General features: G+C 36.1%; 1 protein-coding gene across 8 annotated transcripts in view; it reads left to right on the top strand.

The window, feature by feature from the left end:
• The window catches only part of ATP2C1 (ATPase secretory pathway Ca2+ transporting 1), a 68,413-nt gene that overhangs the window by 36,851 nt on the left and 12,830 nt on the right, over positions 1-18,732 (top strand). For all 8 annotated transcript variants that reach the window (XM_040087764.2, XM_058419459.1, XM_040087772.2 and 5 more), the window contains 15 exons: positions 1,482-1,592; positions 2,518-2,634; positions 4,139-4,228; positions 6,957-6,992; positions 7,901-7,962; positions 8,320-8,428; positions 10,148-10,303; positions 10,862-10,930; positions 11,626-11,701; positions 12,195-12,261; positions 13,351-13,475; positions 14,689-14,786; positions 16,223-16,318; positions 16,417-16,506; positions 17,232-17,336. In XM_040087764.2, the coding sequence (XP_039943698.1) occupies positions 1,482-1,592; positions 2,518-2,634; positions 4,139-4,228; positions 6,957-6,992; positions 7,901-7,962; positions 8,320-8,428; positions 10,148-10,303; positions 10,862-10,930; positions 11,626-11,701; positions 12,195-12,261; positions 13,351-13,475; positions 14,689-14,786; positions 16,223-16,318; positions 16,417-16,506; positions 17,232-17,336 (1,407 nt within the window). The remainder of the gene's footprint in view (positions 1-1,481; positions 1,593-2,517; positions 2,635-4,138; positions 4,229-6,956; positions 6,993-7,900; positions 7,963-8,319; positions 8,429-10,147; positions 10,304-10,861; positions 10,931-11,625; positions 11,702-12,194; positions 12,262-13,350; positions 13,476-14,688; positions 14,787-16,222; positions 16,319-16,416; positions 16,507-17,231; positions 17,337-18,732) is intronic.

The raw sequence follows: 18,732 nt of genomic DNA, 5'->3' as shown, positions 1-18,732 counted from the left end.
GAAATACATTTAAAATGACTCGTTTTTTGAGTCTGTCACAAAAAGGTTGTCAAAATAAGCTTTTCTGTTGCACTGTAGTTCTGTGGTAATGAAGATTTATTTGGAAAACAAACCTACCTGGTCTCTGAGAGAACCTTAACATTTCTGTTTAAGGATATTTAAATTCTTAAAATAATGGTTTAAAACCACGCTATTAGACTTCCTGAAGTCCTAACTGATTTTATTAGGAAAATGACCAGTTATGTGTCCTTTTTTGGAGTTGTATTTGTCTAGCAGTGATGTCAGTTGCTACCTAGAAAAAGATTGTTCTCAGCCCTAAATTTTTAATGGCTGTCAGTTCCTTTCTGCCTGCTCTTACTGGTTGCTCAGCATTTTTGTTGAGAATGTGGAGTCATCCTAGTCAAAGTCGTATGTTGGTGGGCTTGTTTTGGAATAGCACTAAGGCTTAATGGTTTTCTGCCCTAAACTGGTGTTTGGTAGCTACAAAGAAAATGAGCTCCAGTAGTAGAGTACCTGGCCAACAGCGTGCAGTATAGAAAATGAAGATTAACATACCTTTTTTGGGGCATAAAATGCTGGAATTTTTTAATGTGTTGTCATCTTTAGGTACTTTTATTTTAAGTCTCAGCACCCACAGAGGAGCAGTTATACAATACAGCAGTTATTTCCTAAAGCATAAACCCACCAGTTGAAATTCTGTGCAAGTATAATGTGGAAGCCATTTCTTTGGTCTGCATGTTTGCATGTTGAGTCTCTTCCCGTTAATGGTGAGGGGATCTGTGTGCAGCATGAAGTACTAATTGTGGGTGCAGTGAGACAGTCAGCAGGAAAAAAAGAGTATCACTCCAGCTTCTCACGTAAACAAAAATCAGAAACTCTGAAATTTCATTAAATACCAAAGCCGTGCTGACCTATGCAATCAATGTTGCTATTGTGCTCTTCTGCAGTTCACAAAATTTTATCTTCCTAAAATTACAGAAAACGTTGCGTTTTATAGCATTGATATGAAGCTTTTGTACTGTGATCAAGTTTTATGGCTTCACTTGCATCTGTACTCTGGTTGGAGGTTTTCTTACTGGTGTGTCTCCTTTCTTTATGTACAAGAAAATGTAAGTAGGCATGCTTAGAGCACCTTCGTTAATGACTAGAAAGTAGGAGCAGGGAGTGAAATTTATCTGGAGCGACTTTCTGACTAGGTGTTGATGATAATGAGCTGAAGGATTATTAAATTATTTTGCTGTTGGGATCTTTGCCATCACTGAACACGGTGTTACAGAAATTAGTGTTCTCACTTGCATGTCCGATGTTTCATTGTTGCAGGTGGTAACTGCATGAAAATGAGTTGAATTGTAGATTAGTTAAGTGCAGTGTTTATAAAAATCTGCCTTTGAATGGTATTAATACTTAATTGCTCTGGCATGTGTTGTTTAAAATAAAACATTAGCACTCTCCGTCCCTTCAGACTTTTGTTTTGTTTCTAGGTTGCACGTCTTCAAAAAATCCCTGATGGTGACAATGAGACAATGATTCCTGTACTGTCTTCAAAAAAAGCAAGTGAATTGCCAGTTGATGAAGTAGCAAGTATTCTGCAAGTAAGTAATTTTTTCATATCTAAAGAATGTACTGATGTTAGCAAACAATAAGTTTGATATTTCTTAAGGACAAATCTTGTAATTGAAAGTTGATGCGTTGTCATGCAGTTTGATGTTAGCTATTACATGCTTCTAAAAGCAAGTTGATTTTTAAATTGTCACTAGAAATGCTCTAATCTCTTAATAATTAAAAAAAAAAAATTGGGGATTTGCAGGGGAAGTGAGATTCAACTTGAAAATGTTTGGATTTGTCTGCTTTGAAAATTGCAATTTGTTAATAAAAATCCTAGAGTCAATCTTGCTATAAAATTCTGTCCTGGGTTTTTCTTTTTTTATTGCTTCCATTTCTCTAAGGAATCTTTCATGTTAATCTTAATTTATTTTGGTAGCCTCCATCTTAAGTGGAGAAACAGGACTGAGAAAGCTACTCATTGACAGATTTATGAACCATTCAATCTGGGTTAATTTTTGTGATAGATTGCTTTTTTCATTTTCTGTATGCTCGACTGCATGAGGAGTACACATGATAAATGTTGGTCACTGACAACTCAAGATTTTGAAGCTATTGCTGTCATTTGGCTGAGTCACTGAACTCCTGACAGAACCCTCAAGAGTCTGAAGGATGCCCACAGTTTGGTTTGTTGTAGAGTTCTTTGCAGGGAAGATCAGCAGTCATTTCCAGATGTGAAACAACATCTGCTTCCGTAGTTCTGTGAATTTTTGATTCAATCCCTTAAATAGTGCCAAACAGAGTTTTAAAATATTATTTAGTTAGCTTTCATTGTCATACAAACATTAGTACCAAGCTTGTCTTTTTGATGTTTCCCAAATTTGTATAATCTAAGGCTGTGTATTTGGGTGTGAGAATTTACACTAGCTTCTCAGTGTAATTGCTGACTGTTTTGTTCTTTGCATATTGTAATAGGCTAATCTTCAGAATGGCTTAAAAAACTGTGAAGTTTGTCATAGACGGGCATTCCATGGATGGAATGAATTTGATATTAGTGAAGATGAGCCACTGTGGAAAAAATATATATCCCAGGTAAAGATTTTTTTGTCCTTTCTGCTTTTTGGTTTTACTAATTTTCAATAGTTTTGCTCTGTATTTTGTTTTGCTTAGCTTTTGTGTACGTGAACATATTTTGGTAAAAGTGGGAAAAATCTAGTAGAGTGGGAAACTATAGCATGTATAATTTATATCTAATTTACCTATTGAAAAAGCTTTTATTTAGGCATATACCTGTAAACATCATAGTGTTTTGATTGTGATTTCTTCTTAAATATATGTTCATAGCTATCCAGAGGGTGCTGTTCATAACTAGCCTGAGGGCTAGAAAAGCAAAATAAAGGTCCCTGTAGTCAAACTTGGTCAGAGAACAATGCACGTGACCATTGGTAAATATTTAAATGGAATGTGAAATATGAGTAACTCGATAGGTGATTTCAAAAAGCAAAACCGCTGCCTTTGATCTGAGGGTGGATGTGGGACCAGCCTTGATTGTGGTGTTGAGCAGAACTGGCAAAAGTCAAGTGTGAATTTTTGTCTTACCAGTGTGATATATCTCAAATACATATATACATTTCTGATGTAAAAGTGTCACTACTGTCTTCTGCCCACCTGTCCCACCCCCCAGCTGTATAAGGCATTTACGCAGATGATTCTTGTAATGAATTTGTGATGTTAAATATTTTGGTCAGTGGTTGCTGCGCCTTGGCTGTGCAGCAGTGCAGCCCTGAAGTTGCACTCTGGTTGACTCTGTGTTCCTTGGGAGAGATTAAAAAGACATTCAGTGCTCTGATGATGGTAGTGGTGGGAACGCATCCCATCCTGGCTGCGCTCTGGCATCAACGCTTCATTTTCAAATGTGTAGAGTCCATTCCTCAGATACATCAGAACAGTTCTAAGGCTCATTGCCCAGGCCTATTTTAGATGGGATTTATTAAGATTCATACTTGCTTTGAGTGTGCTTATCAGATCTGCTTTTGGAATGTTCTTCAACTGAATTGTAGGAATGTTGTCTTTTTGTAGTGTTTCTCAAAAAAAATCACCGTGTTAGCAACCAGCTGTCATAGAAGCAAGATCCTTTTTTGTTTTAGCTTTAAAGATATGTGGAAATCCTATGTTCTAAAAGGAAAACTTTTATCTTGTAAAACAAGAGATCATGAATTGAAAATTAGAAGTATATTGCTACCTTAATAGTTGTCACTTGTTGGAACAGGATCAGTGTTTTACCTCAAAGACATTTTAAAGCTTCTTTTTGTATGTTTAAATATGGTATAAACAGTTATAGGAGATTATTCTTTTTGCATTTAAAATGTGAATCAAGAAGTGTAAGAAATACAGTCTATTCAAGGTCTTTGATATTTAAAAGAAAATGCCTCAAGCATCTGAACTGCAGAGTTTGCTTTTCATTGCACTGGTAGGTTATAAATATTTTAATAATAGAATAATATGTTTCAAAAATAGATCTGGTGTGCTTTGAGGGGTAGGTAAAATGGCCTTTCTGTCGAGAGTGTGGCTGAATTACTCTTCTGTTTCATTTCAGTTTAAAAACCCCCTTATTATGCTTCTCCTGGCATCTGCAGTCATCAGTGTTGTAATGCATCAGTTTGATGATGCTGTCAGTATTACTGTGGTAAGCAACTGAAATTCTGTCTCGGTTGGGAGTACTTGGGAATGTGTGACCACATATGTGTTCAGCATCATGTGAATGCCAGTGTGGGGTGGGATCACTTGATTGCAGTTACTGAGTTGGATTTGTGTGTTATCATTAAATCCGTTTAGTTTGTGACTGGATTTTGGTTTTTTTTTCTTTTCCTTGATCGATAGCAGCAATACATATCCAAATACATCCATGAATAATTTTATGGCTGTTTCTTGCATCTTTTCTGTTAGTTGAAATGCCTGTCTTTAGGCATTTGTTCAGAGGAGCAATTTTTGCTGTGTTCTGTTTAATTTTAATCTTAAATTATGCTTTAATTTCAAATTGAAGCCAACATAAGCCTTCTGTGAATTTACTTGAAAGATGTAATCTTTTAAAACATGAAGAAGTAAAACCCGAACTGTCTAGAAATGACAGAAGAAAGATAGAAGCTGAAATAATGAATTTTTGTAGAAGGTTGCAGTTAAATAGGGTGCTAAACTAGTGAGCCAGATATAGTACTCATAACTGTTGGTCGCTGCAACTAGCACAGAGAAGAAAACTGTAATCTCTTTGACCTTTTAGGGGTGATAGGTGGTGACTGAAAATCATGATTTCTGTATGACTAGACACATTCTAGCTGGAGTTTTTTTCCTGTTTTGTCTTACCCCTCTGCACTTTCTCTGTTGACTTTACTTCTGTTCATAACTCAAGGTAACTGGAGGTTTGCTCCTAACCCCTCTAGTTTTTTATAAAAAATAGTTGCCTATGAAAGATAAACTAAACTTTATCTTAAAGAGAAAACTTGCAGTTTTGAATCTGAGTGTAGTGTTAGTTTGGCGTAGTTTGTGGTGTTCCTAAGTTGGGTGTAGGTAATTTGCTGTATTATGAAATATATTTAATTATTGTGGATGAAAGTTGAATTATTTCATATTTTTCCCCTTGATTAGTGCCCTTAATTCTACTTCTAAACCCTCTTGAGCAAGGCAAGGAGAAAAAAATCAAGGCAGTTAGTATAAGAGAGCAGTAATTTCTGCTTTCTTTGTTGCAGCCTTGCGAAGAAATCTTTTCATAGTCTTGTGAACATTAGTAGAAGCATCTTAAAATATGGAGAAAAAGTGTCATTGAGTTAAAGTTATCAGCTGTGGGTTTTGTCTAATTTCTGACTAACTTGTACCATTTAGTCTTGTTATTACCAATAATTCCCACTTTATCGCCAAGTGAGTATTTGTTTTACTTCCTTTTCAGATGATAGTGCGATTTTGCTATGACTATGCATTTGTACTCAGTACCTTGGCAACAAAACTCATTTGGTACTAAAAATCAATGACATATATTCCTTTTGATGGCACCGCTGTCTTGAGCTGCTTCTGTCATCCTTTTAGCTCTGCTGGTGCAAATCTAAAACTTCTTGATCTGGAGACTGGGAACTGATGAAGAGTAAAAGAAAAATAAAATCATTAAATACTTTCCATTTGGCTTCTTAATGCAAGCTGTTACACACAGACACTAGCTGAGGGACTGATGTGAGGCTAGGAATGCAAAGCTTTTTCAGATAACGTGGTCTGTGGAATATAATAAAGCCTTCAAAAACCCATGCAGCTGTGGTGGAAACATTCCATGGAAAGATGAAATATATATAGTTATTTCCTCACGTTCAGTTGTTGAGGCTGATGCAACTGTCACAAGTAAGGTGGGTTTATGTGGATTTATTTAAGAGTTCAAGAGAGTTTTTCACTTGCAAAATGGTAGTGGTCTTGATTATTTTTAGTAGTTGCTGTGTTTACTTGAAAGGCTTAATGGTTTCTGGAAGAAATCAGTGTAACAACTCGAATTGAGTAACAAATCCAGTTAATGTAGCAAAACTCAATTTGAGAGCATATCGAAGGAGAAGATGAGACTTGCTTTAAAACAAACTGATCTTTGTTGTTTCTTGTAATAGATTTATTTCATTGCTCACTTTCACATCACGTGCTTAGAAGCCCTGTAATGTTGATGTTGAAGTGTTGCAACCAGAATTGCATGTGATAGAGGGGACTATGAAGGCTGCTCTGGAGGCCTTAGTACTTATCTTGGGTTCTTCCTAATGAGCAATATTTTTTAGATTTTTTTTTTGTTTGGGATCTCTGACATCCTGTCTGTTTGGATTGTGCCCAGTGTCCTCTTTCACTCTGTGGGTGCCTTGGGCAGAGTTTCTGAGGCTCATCCTCCTCTTGCTCTTGCTAGGATGTTTTGTGGCTCCAGACAGGTTCTTCAGCTTGCTGCCTCTTATCTAGTCTTTCTGTTATCTCTGTATTTAAATGAAACCACATCTGTGATGCCCCGTAGCAGTTAACATGCCTTTGTTCTGGTCACAGAAGACGCCAGTCAGTTTTTCTGTTGGTGTCATGGGTCTCTTTCCAATGCTGTCTCTTATTCACTGTTTAGAAACAGGAAGCAAAGGCAGTTTTTCAAGTTTGCCATCTAGTTATTAATCTTATTTTCAGTAAAATCAGGGTATTGCATTCCTGGACACCACTGAAGCAGGTACAAATAGATAATGGCATTGCTTTTACGATGGACCTGAGAGATACTGAGTGATTTTGAGCATGAGAAAATTAGTTTGTTTCCAAATCATCTTGTTAATATGTAGTAACAAGTATGACTGAGCAAAATCAAATATGATTGCTTGCTTTCATGGTCATTTGGAATGCTCGTCTCACCCACTTCTGTTTTCTTGCAGGCAATAGTCATTGTTGTTACAGTTGCCTTCGTTCAGGTAAGACAGCTGTTGTCCAAATAAGATCATTGCTTTTATGTAAACTTTTATGTAAATTGCTTTTATTAAAAAAAACCCAAAAAACTAAAGTAGTTGTCTCGGTGCACTGTGCTGTGAATGGTTGAGTAATGTGCTTTCATCCCAGTCTTTACCTTTTCTGAAGTGCACAGTTTGTCCTGCTTTAACCATGTTGACATTCATGCACTTGTATCAGCATTATACTCAGTGTTATACTCACTAATAAGAGTACTTGTAAGGAAGCCCTTGTAATAAGCAGTACTTAAACATGTAACTTCATAGAATTTGAAAATGTAACTCTTGCTTTAGTTTTGTGCAGAAATGGAAGGAAAGATGGTCTTCGTTTCCCAAGTCGTAAAAAAGTTGTTTTCACTCTTGTAAATGCACTGCTTCAGTCAGGGTGTGCCTAAACCAGAATTGCTTTGTGTGTTTGTGCTTTATATCTTTAATTACCTTAATTTTGTAACCTGTTTAACGAGTTGAAGATGAGCTGTGTTAACCTTGGTTCTCTGAGGCTGAGAGGATGAACAAAGTATTTTTGGTACATATTTGTTAAACTGTAGCATTCAGTAATGTATCTGATCCCTGAGTTTAGAATTATTTTAGCAAGTACTACAAAGACTGGAAGATAATTGAAGGAAAATGCAAAGCACTTCTGCTATTTTTTCAGATGAAATGCATGTAGGCAAATCTGTAAGTTTTTCAGTGTTTGGACCATATTTGCTTTTTTACCTATCTAATATAGAGCTGTTGAAACTCATCTCTTACCTGTTTGGAATATTACTTAATACAACTTTATTAATTAAATAAATTTCAGTAGCTGTATTTTATGTTGTGTAAGTTTTCACAGTTTAAAACTTTATTTAAAAAAAAAAAAATTGTCCCTGCAGGAGTACAGATCAGAAAAATCTCTTGAAGAGCTTAGTAAACTAGTGCCTCCAGAATGCCATTGGTATGTATTTTTGTCCTTTGAGTCCTAATGTAAATCATAAAAAGTTTAATCTGAAAGGAGTGAATGCGAAAGATTTTATTGAACTTAGTTCCTTTGTATCAAGTTCTCAATGCTGACCTAGAACACACTTTACTTTTGCTCATTTTAAAGATTGTTTTATGAGCCTAAAAAACTACACTGTGTGGTTGTGTCTGAACCCTTCCAATGATGTTACTGATGTGTAAGCTCTCAGAAACAAGCAGCAAATTAGAAATCTTTTCTGAAATGTGTAACATTGCAATGTGCAATCAATGATGTGAGTGCTTTTCTCAGCCAAAATGCCAGAGGAGTCACTCTTGCTGCTCTTTGTGCCTGCAGTGTGCGAGAAGGTCGGGTGGAACACACACTTGCAAGAGATTTAGTGCCAGGTGATACAGTCTGCCTGTCAGTGGGAGACAGAGTCCCAGCTGATCTACGATTATTTGAGGTATATTCCTAACTTGGATTTAATATTTAATAGCTTTACTTTTTGTGGGACAGATGTGAAGAGAAGATAGCCACTGAATACTGAAGTGCAGTAAGTGATCTTGTTTGGAGTTCACAACTATCTTGATAGAAAATTTGAAATAATTACTTTCCAAATGTCACATACATTCTTAACCAATGTATGTAGTTTCTTACTGTAGGACAGGAGAAGAAATAATTTTTCAATTTTATGTATAACATATTCTTTAAAATTCTATTTTTTTACTTCCTCAATGTTAAATGTGTTGTAAAAACGTTTTTTTCAGTCTGAATGCTAAGATATTTTGGCATCTGGTTGAAGGTGGTTTCCACTCTTTACTTGCATTACATTTTAAGGTGTAGTTCCAGTGTTCTCCAGTAGTGGAACATCAGGAAAACTTGTGAAATTGTGCTGGTATAATCTTTTCTCTCTGATGCTTTTTCATCAGTGTTTTTATATCTTCTAGTTTACTAAATACTTAATTTGTGGTATTAGCACTGCTGGAAGTGCTTGAACATTCTCTAGAAATGAAGTGGAATGTGTATATATATTCGTCTGTCATATTTTGGTGGTTTTAGTTGAATAATGTGATTTTTCTGTCAGACTGGGCATCCTTCGTTTGCTCAGTATCTGGGCTGTCTATCCTGTTAAAGTAGTGTCTGGATATAAAAATCTGTATGTCCAGATTATCTACAGTTGATAGTTAATTAATCAGTGTTCATTTAACTTCTAAATTAACTAGTTTCTTGACAAATTGGTTTGGATTGTGTTGTTAGCCTCTGTGGTGTAGTTGGTACTTGACTGGGTTCATTTTTTATGACTGAAAACATTCTGCTTCCCGTGGCAATTGTGTAGTCCCTGCATTGTTACGAAACTGCTGTTGCAGCAGCGCCTACTTTCTTGCTCCTATCTGATACCATGCTATGACAGCAGCATGCTCAGACCTCTTGCAGTGGAAAGCAGAAATGGAATTAGAAGTTTCTCAGCTGTCTGCAGCCCGTCACTAGATGAGAATTTTTTCCACCCTAAACTATTCTTGCACATAATTTGAAACTCAGAGCATGTCATCTTATTTTCCTGTTGTGTCGGCTGTGCATTGCTACAAGGTGGTGGGTTTTAAAAGGAAATTATGTGGAGATCATCTTTTCAGAGAAAGAACTAGATTTGTTCTGCATATTCTCATTGAAGCTGTCCTAGAAAGCACTAGAAGTGGTAACTAGACACTATTAGCTTTGGGAAGACATTTGTGTAAGTGAAAACTTATTTCACTGGTTTGATTTTTTGGGGACAATCTTGATTTTCAAAATGAAATTGAAGATCTTTTCTGGCCTAGCTTTTCTGTATGTTAATGAGTGGTTCATCAAGTTTTCGGATCATCTTCTCTAAAGAGAATCAAAAACTAACACAGCTGTAACAGTGTAGACTTGAAACACAGTTCCTTTTGCTTCTGGTGATAGATATTTCAGAGCTCATGGCTAAATTTGAACAGTAGCAAAGCGGCATCTTCATCTTCCCTGCTTGACTCTGGTGAGAGCTTTGTGGAAGTGCTTGTTGGTTTGTTGATCCTTAAAATATTGGCTTGTCTCCTTATCATATGAATAAATTGGTTATATTTTAATGGTCAAAATTGTGAAACTTACCTTTACACTTCGAAATACTCACAAAATATTGTCATGCTTTTTACCTATTTTGTTTTCAAAGGCTGTGGATCTTTCTATTGATGAGTCCAGTCTCACAGGTGAGACAGCTCCTTGCTCTAAATCTACAGCTCCTCAGCCAGCAGCAACCAATGGAGACCTTACTTCTAGGAGCAATATTGCTTTCATGGGGACATTGGTCAGATGTGGAAAAGCAAAGGTAAAATCACTACTGAGAGAAAAGAATGTGTTCCATGCTTCAGCTATTTGGAGGCAGTTCTTACTTTTTAAGTTTACCTCCTGGTGATTCGTGTGACACTTTGCAGAGCTTTTCTCACTGGTGCTTTTTCATACACTAGTTTAATAAGAAAACTATGGCCATGAGAGCTCAAATTCATAGGGAGCATGTGACGTGGAACTCCTCTGTCTAGGTTGTGGTGTTTTCGTTCTAGAGCTGCACTCACATGTTTGAAAATATGTAACAGAAAATATGATTCTGACTAGTGTTAGGTGTTACCAATTTGAGTTTTGCTACCGGTAGTTAGTTAGTATTTCAGCAGTACACAGAAAAGCAATTTGTTTCACTGAGGCAAAAAGTTTTTCCTAAAAAAATTCCCTACTTATGACAAGAACTAATTCTATAAAGCAAGTTAAAATTTTTATTGGGCTAAATGGCATTTGCCCATGACTGGAATAAAATCTGTCTATAACAACCACCAACCTTAAAACTTCAGATTTAATTTGGCTTTGTCTTTGTGCTGTTTTTTGGTTTTTTTAGGGGATAGTTATTGGAACAGGAGAAAACTCTGAATTTGGGGAGGTTTTCAAAATGATGCAAGCAGAAGAGGTAAGAGAAGATATTTAGAAGCAAAGGCATAGTTTGAAAGTGTGTATTTTGTTCATTAAAACTTTGAATTTATTCCATAAGAACTTACTTAAACATACATTGCTTTCAATATTTCCCTTTCCTCTAGTGAAGCAAATCTTAGCTCTTGGACATGAAAGTAGTAATTGAATGCAGTGCAGCAAAATATCTGTAGCTGATCTAAAGATACTAACTGTGAAAATAATACTCTACACCTGTCTAAATATTTACATAGCTTTGTGTTTTGCTTGATTGAATTTTCTGTAGATGATTAAAAACATTCCTTCTGAAATATAACTGGCCTTCCAGGGCTCTAATGCCTCTATTTTGAAAAGCAGTTTTATTCTTGCCACCAAGAGCTTTTTTGGTCTTTGAGGAAGTGCAGTGTAGTTTGCATGATGTTTTGTTTTGGTTTTTTTTTAATGAATTTTTCGATAGGACCTTTTATATTCAATTTGTTGCAGATATTACAAGGCCCTAGAAGAATATTTCTAATAAATATTTCATTTCATTGAAGTACTTTTGAATCTCATTGAATTCTGTGAAGGAACTGTCTGTTTTCTTAACATAAATGTATGGAACTATAGGGTATAACTGCATCTTTTTCACTGACTGTCTTGAATTTTGCATCTGTGACGTAAGATTTGTTAACTGCTGCTTGTTTGCCATTCATCAAGGCTCCAAAGACACCTCTGCAGAAGAGCATGGATCTCTTGGGAAAACAGCTTTCCTTGTATTCCTTTGGTATAATAGGTAAGGTAATTTATGTAAAATAATTGCAAAAGATTAGCTAACGGAAACTAATGTGTAGGCGTGGGAAATGGAAGATGCTTTTGGCTCCTGATTTCATTGGTCAGTTTGAGTTCATGTCACCAGTCATCCAAAAATTGCATAATGTGACATAACTCTAATCATAAGGGTGTTTACTTGCTGCTTCTTGCAAACGTACTTTACTGACTTTTTGTCCTCCAAATGCTTCCTTTTAAATTGCAATGTGTCTTGGATTCTGATTCAAGGTGTGCATGAGTGAATACCTCACTTAGAGATGTGATTGGGCAGCTTGACTGGCTGATACTTTCTTCATCTTTGCCATACTAATGGAATCATGACAGTGAAATAAATAATAATTTCTTTATAGGTAGCACAATGGTAAGCTTTGTTCTGGTTATTTGAGTCTTTTCTTGTCCCCATGAGGCTACAGTACATGCTGGTTTTACATTTACCCCCTTGACTGTTTTCTTTATAGGAGTTATTATGCTAGTTGGCTGGTTGCAAGGAAAGCATATCCTTGATATGTTCACTATTGGTGTGAGGTAAGATTTATGTTTTGAAATAATGTAGATCATGCATTACAGCAAGTGTTTGAAAGCTAGTGATCTGTTTTATAATATGCTTGCATACACCGCTCTCAACTTCATGTAAGTAATTCTAAATGAACATAGAAAAACAAATTCATACATATTTGTAATCATGCAGCGTGTTCCTGTCAGTCTCTTAAACTTTACATTCATATGGTGATTTCTGAGTGTCTTGTGGAACACCTGCAAACAGGCAGTAGAGTTGTACAGTTTGAATTTTTGTTGCTGAGTAAATAAAATAGCTATAATTTTACAAGGCATATGACAAAACTAAGTTATTATAAGCTTTGTGTCACGTAGTTCAATAATTGATCTTGTGCTATATTATGCAAACTTAATCCCAGTGTGTTGGCTGAGAACAGCACTGAATTTAGATGGTCTAACTCCGTACTTCTGGAGAAGTTGTTGGGTTGCTGATTTCATGGGCAGTGCATAAAGCAGAAGGGTTTCTTTAAGTGACAGGGTCAGACTCTGAAGAATTACATGTTTGTGAAGGGCAGAAAAGAAACCCGGGAACTGCATCTTTGAGCATTGCTTAATGAGTTGTGACCTTGTTTACACTGTCATCAAGTTTTTTATTTGTTTGTTTTTTTAAATGACCTTCAGGGCCGTTCCTTCAGTTAATTTGCTGCCACATCATGATCTGGCAGTAGCAATTGTGGATCAGTAATGGCATTTCCCAGTTCTGTTTAGTGCTGACTACATTTATTCTTCACAATCTGGGCTGCTTTGTGCAGCCCTAATTAGTGTTTTGTGTAGGCAAAACAGATGTACAATTGATTTCTCCCTCTCCCCTACATTTCTTCATACTTTTGCATAAATAATGAGTACAAATGATCTAATTTATTTCGTTTGTTGCAGTCTTCAGCGGGTTTCTTATAATGAATGCTATACAACTAAAATCACATGGCAACTCCTTCTTTTCTGCTTTAATCTCAGTGACCAGTCAGCTACAGAAACAATGTTCTGAACTGTAAATTCATCACTACTGTGTATCCCTGTATGACATTTGAGAACAGATCAGTGTATTTGCTTTCATTACAGTTTGGCTGTAGCTGCAATCCCTGAAGGACTCCCAATTGTGGTAACGGTGACATTGGCCCTTGGTGTGATGAGAATGGTGAAGAAACGGGCTATTGTAAAAAAGCTGCCTATTGTTGAAACTTTAGGTATGACTAGACTAACTTAGTGTTTTTGATAAAAATATCAGGAAATATTGATGACTAATGAGGAAAACAAAGCAGGTATTCTTATTTGGCTAGCGGTGTGGTGGCTCTTTAAAACATTCCTGAACTGAATGTGTGTTACACTGAAGCAACTCAGGGAGATACTTCTGTGGGCCTTCTAACTACTTTTTTTTGAACTGAAATATAAAATCTGCCAGAATCATGCCATGCTAGCAATACAGTAAACTGATTGTTTGCTGTAAGATGTTAAGTAAGACTTGTAAAATGTTTTTTAACTTAAAACTTTTTGGCATAAATTTAGGAGTGATATTGACAGTTGAAAAACAAATCCATATTTGAATATTAGCAAAAGCTTTGTAATCATAATGCACCTTCAGGATGTTATATTAGAACATAAAAGCGTTTCAAAACTTTAAAGCTCAAAGAAGTTCTTTATGCAGGTTGAGTCATGTAAAGCACAGAATATGGAAAAGAAATAGAAATACTAAGTTAAATAATTCAGCTGCATCTGAATTCCTTTTTGAAATTTGAATATTGGGATTTTTTTTTTTTCCAGTGCCTCTACCAGAGTTTCATTAATGTTGCAAGGTTTTTTTGTTGCTTGTACAGTTCCTGCTGTCATGTCCATAAGTGTCAATATGCTGCAACACTCTCTCAGAATCTCCATTCCAGAGTTAAGAAGGCATATACAAATCTCACATTTTGGTGATCTTTTCAAGCTTATTAAAATTTGCAGGTTTATTAGTAAGTCACACTGGTCCTAGGGTAACATTTGTGTGACACAAATATTGTGGCTAGTATTAAATACATGTTGTACTTTTTAATAAAGAATGACTTCCGTAAAGCAGGCTCTTAGGTTTTTCTCCTCACCAGGAATCTCAATTGAGATTTCAGTAATGTAGCTTGAGGTACAGCAGAATAGAATAAAGGAGGGGTGGTGAGTGGACACATTTCGTGTAAGTTGTGAATTTGGGATTTAAATTAGTTTGGAGGTTTTTTTAATTTATTGGACAAACTGTAGGAGAACCTTGTACAATTATTCATTAATAGTTGGAAATTTGCTGTCTTTCACTTGTTTTTATTCACAGACAGCTGCAATATTTCTAGAAATTTGCTCAGCTTATTTTTCTCTTTGTTAGTTACTCAGATTGTTCTAAACAAGGATTGTCTTATAAATGTTAATTTTTTGTTTCAGGTTGTTGCAATGTCATTTGTTCAGATAAAACTGGAACTCTGACAAAGAATGAAATGACTGTTACCCATATTTTTACTTCTGATGGGCAGCATGCTGAGGTATGTAATGTAACCCTTAGATTTGAATTTGCCTTTTTATTTTGTTGTGTGTATCAGCTGAAACATGCTGAACTATACTGCAGGTAAAGCATCAGTAAAGAAAGCATAAATTTGTTGCACTAAATTCCTGTCCCTCAGTTTATTTAGCAGGCAGCCTTTGAGCTGTACTATTCAAGCCTTCTCTGGTTACAGAAGCATTTTTTAATATTTTTAAATTCTTAAAACTTTTGGTGACTGTAGGTCACACACAATAAGAGAGAGATGCTAAGATAGACAAGTTGAGAGATTGTGTTTTTCTTCAGTGCAGGAAGTTGAGGCTATTTTGCTGTTTCACCTACAAGGAAAACCCCCTGAAATTTATATGTTCCAGACATTTAAAGTGGAGTTATTCAACTTTTTGCCTAAAAGACAGTTTATTGTGTGAACTGTTCACACTGACTATGCTCTGTCATTCTTGCTTTTTTATAATGGATGGACTTGCAAGTAGGAGCAGGACATGAGAGAGTGATTGTTGAGATTAGGGAGTTGCTGGAAAGACCAGTGATGTAAATCCACAAAAGAGAAGCAAAAGCAGCCTGAAGGGAAAAGGAATGAGGTGTGGAACTGGATGTGGGTTCATAGGACTGTTTTAATCAAGTTCTTAAATTCTTAAACTCCTCACAGGTTTTGTTTCCACAATAGAGATAATAGACGGTCTTGTAATTTTATTCTGTAAGCAAAAATACTGTCATTTTTCATATTGTTTCCTATTATTTACTTAAATTTTTTTGTATATTCTGACTTCTTTTTAATTGCTAGAAGTGTATAAGAATACTGTTACTAGCACAGTTGCATCTGGGTCAAATCAGCTCCTTTTTCCTAATGGAAAGAGAACTTAAAATGGCAGTGAAATATGTTAGCTGTTAATGCTGTGGATATGAAGACTTTTTTAGGATCCTAATAGGACGCCTGATTTTTATGCACTAAAAATACAATTTTACTGATACTAACACCTTTCTGAGGTTTAAACTGAGAGGCTGTTCAACTGTTTGTTTTTTTTAATAACTCGATGGAAGTAGGAGTCTGTTCTGTAATTCCATTTCCCTGCAGGGGGTATGCATTATTAATCAGGGTAAAGACAAATAGGAGGAAAAAGTTAGAAAGCAAAAGAAAGAAGAAAAAAGAAAGCATGCCTAATATTCTGTAAGGAAATAGCATAGTACATTTATTTATCCTAAGGAATAAATTGATACTGTTTAAAGAAATTAGTCTCTAATATATTTTATTGAACTCAGAGTGTTGCTGCGTTAGAAGCTGAGTAAGAATTCATACACACTGAGTAGAAGCAGCCATTATGAATGGTGTTTCGAAATTCTTCTGTAGTTTAATAAAAAGCTGAGAGCAGTTAACCTGGTGAACACTACATTGCATGCTGCCTCTGGCTGCTTGTCTTGCAGGTTACTGGAGTAGGTTATAACAGGTTTGGAGAAGTGATGCTCGATGGTGAAGTTATTCATGGTTATAACAACCCATCCATTAGCAAAATTGTGGAGGTAAGATCTTGACAAAGAAAGGTGAGTTTAAACTGGTGATGAGAGCTTTGTATGGCATTTAATTTGTGTTCTGTTTTCTCCCCTTCCTCATCTTTTAGGCTGGTTGTGTGTGCAATGATGCTTTGATTAGAAATGACACATTGATGGGGAAGCCGACAGAAGGGGCTTTAATTGCACTTGCTATGAAGGTGTGTACTTGATGGTGCTTTTTGGATTCATGGCAGGTGGGAAATGTGTAGAAATAAGTTGTGGCTTTGCTTTTCTCATTTTCTTCTCTTTTGGATCTCCTAGATTTGTATTGCAACTGCTCCTCTGCTATGTTTCTTTCTTGTAAATCTTGGGCGTTCTGAAGGATCAGAAAAAAAATATTTATGAGTGAAGTAAAATCTCTTATTTTCATCTTTTTGCACTTAGTACTGTCTTTTTACCTGCCACAAACTGATTTACCTGTTGAGTATTGACTGTCTCTTTCCCAGTTTCACATCAGTAGCAGAGGGATGTTGATAACTGATGCATTGTGACTGCAGAATTTATAGTGCCTCTAAAGTTAAGGGCTTTTGAATTGTGGACACTGTGCCGAAGTGTTTGGGGTTTTTTCTTTTGGGGAGGGAGGGGGTTGTTGTTGGTTTCTTATGTAATACTGTGACACACCCATTACAGCTACTGAGAAATGTAGCAAGGCTCATGCTGAAGCCTGAAAGAAGTTTCTAGGTGCTTTCAGTGCTAGTTTGTCAAGAAGTCTATCTAAATTGGAACAGTGAGCTCAAAAGGCAACTTTGGAGATGAAATTGTTCTTTAAGTGATGTTTGCTAACTAAGGTGTTTCAACAAGTCATCACATTTCATACTATGAAGTCTTATCTATTTGATAAGAAAAGGTCCTGACATTGTGGTAATACTTCTGTTTTATACAGATGGGTTTAGATGGAGTCCAGGAAGACTACATAAGGAAGGCTGAATATCCGTTCAGCTCAGAGCAAAAATGGATGGCTGTTAAATGCATTCACAGAACGCAGCAGGTAAACTTCAATCACTGTTTCCATGAGCACTGGCTCTGTAGAGTGGTTATCTACCATGTGTAATATCTTCATCTTTCGCTTCAGAAGTTTTGGAACGCTGGGAGTAGTGCACAGTCCTGGAAATGTGGTTTGATAATAGTTGCAGCTTTAGTTTCAAGCTCTGAAATAGAGAAAAGGAATCACAAGAAATAATTTCCATAAAAGACATCCTGGGAAATTATTTTAAGTATTTTGAAAACTGAGACCTTCACTGTATACTTAGCTGTTTTTCCTTCCTTCTTCCTTCTCAAACATCTAAAGCAATTCTGCCAATCTTCTGCTGTTCCAGTGCTGCATAGTTACATAATGAATTAAGAATAAGAATATGCATTGATGTTCAATAGTAAAATTTCATTTGTTTGAAAACACAGGGTTTCTGGTTTTGATGCAGACATCACATCCCTGGTGTTGACAAATTTTATCGATAATCCACTGGCATGGATTATCAATAAAACCCACTCTGTAACCTCTTTTTCTGTCTTCTGGTACTTTCACAGACTTATGTCTATTCATGTTTCATTTAGATCCATATGAATGTTTTTGTTACAAATATTGACATAATCACTGCCAGTCTGATAACTGGAGCCTTCTAGACAATATGTGCAACAACAGAGCTTATATTGGATTTATGAAAAAGCTTCTAGTACTTCAGACCAAAACCAGGCTTGCTGACTGTTCCAGTATCACAGTAAAATCTTTGCTTTGGAAAGAAAGCATTTGACTCCTTTTAGCTATATGGGTTATATTGTTGATTATCCATGTGATTATTGTTGATTATCCATAAAGAACGGTGAGCAGAAATTGGCATAAGATTTTAATCCGTGTAAAGACTTACTGTGTCTGTGTTTTGGTATCAGAAATTTTAAAAGAATGTTGGAAAACTGAGAACAGATTTAAAGGGAACATAAATGATTTGAAGACTAAGAAAATACGGTGAATTTAGAAACTTGGAGCTCTCATCAGTTAAGCCTGTCATTGAAAGATTGCGGTAACTTGACTGCTGTGCATATAAATAACTTAACAGGAAGAAAATAGATACATTTTTAGTTCAACTGGAGAGAAGATGAGTGATCAGTGATTGGAAATTTAGCTGAGGCAGCAGTTCTTCATGGAAAGGGGGGGAAGGGAAGGAATGAGTTGATTTGCATTGGAGTTAAGTGTTTGAGGTAGTTGGTGGACTCTCAGACCCATGATATCATCATATCAAGGCTAGATGGCCATCTGGAAAGTGTTAGATTTATTAGGCCTTGCACAAGAATGGAGGGGATGTTTAATGACCTGTGCAACTTAAGGTCTTTCAGGTCTAATGTCCTGTGTAGGTTGAATTGTCCTTTGCGTGGCCTCTTAGTCTGTAAAC

Source organism: Hirundo rustica, chromosome 1 (genome assembly GCF_015227805.2).
Source record: "Hirundo rustica isolate bHirRus1 chromosome 1, bHirRus1.pri.v3, whole genome shotgun sequence".
In the NCBI taxonomy this organism is placed as follows: domain Eukaryota; kingdom Metazoa; phylum Chordata; class Aves; order Passeriformes; family Hirundinidae; genus Hirundo; species Hirundo rustica.
Note: the sequence above shows the minus strand (reverse complement) of the source record. Positions and strands in the feature narration are given on the sequence as shown.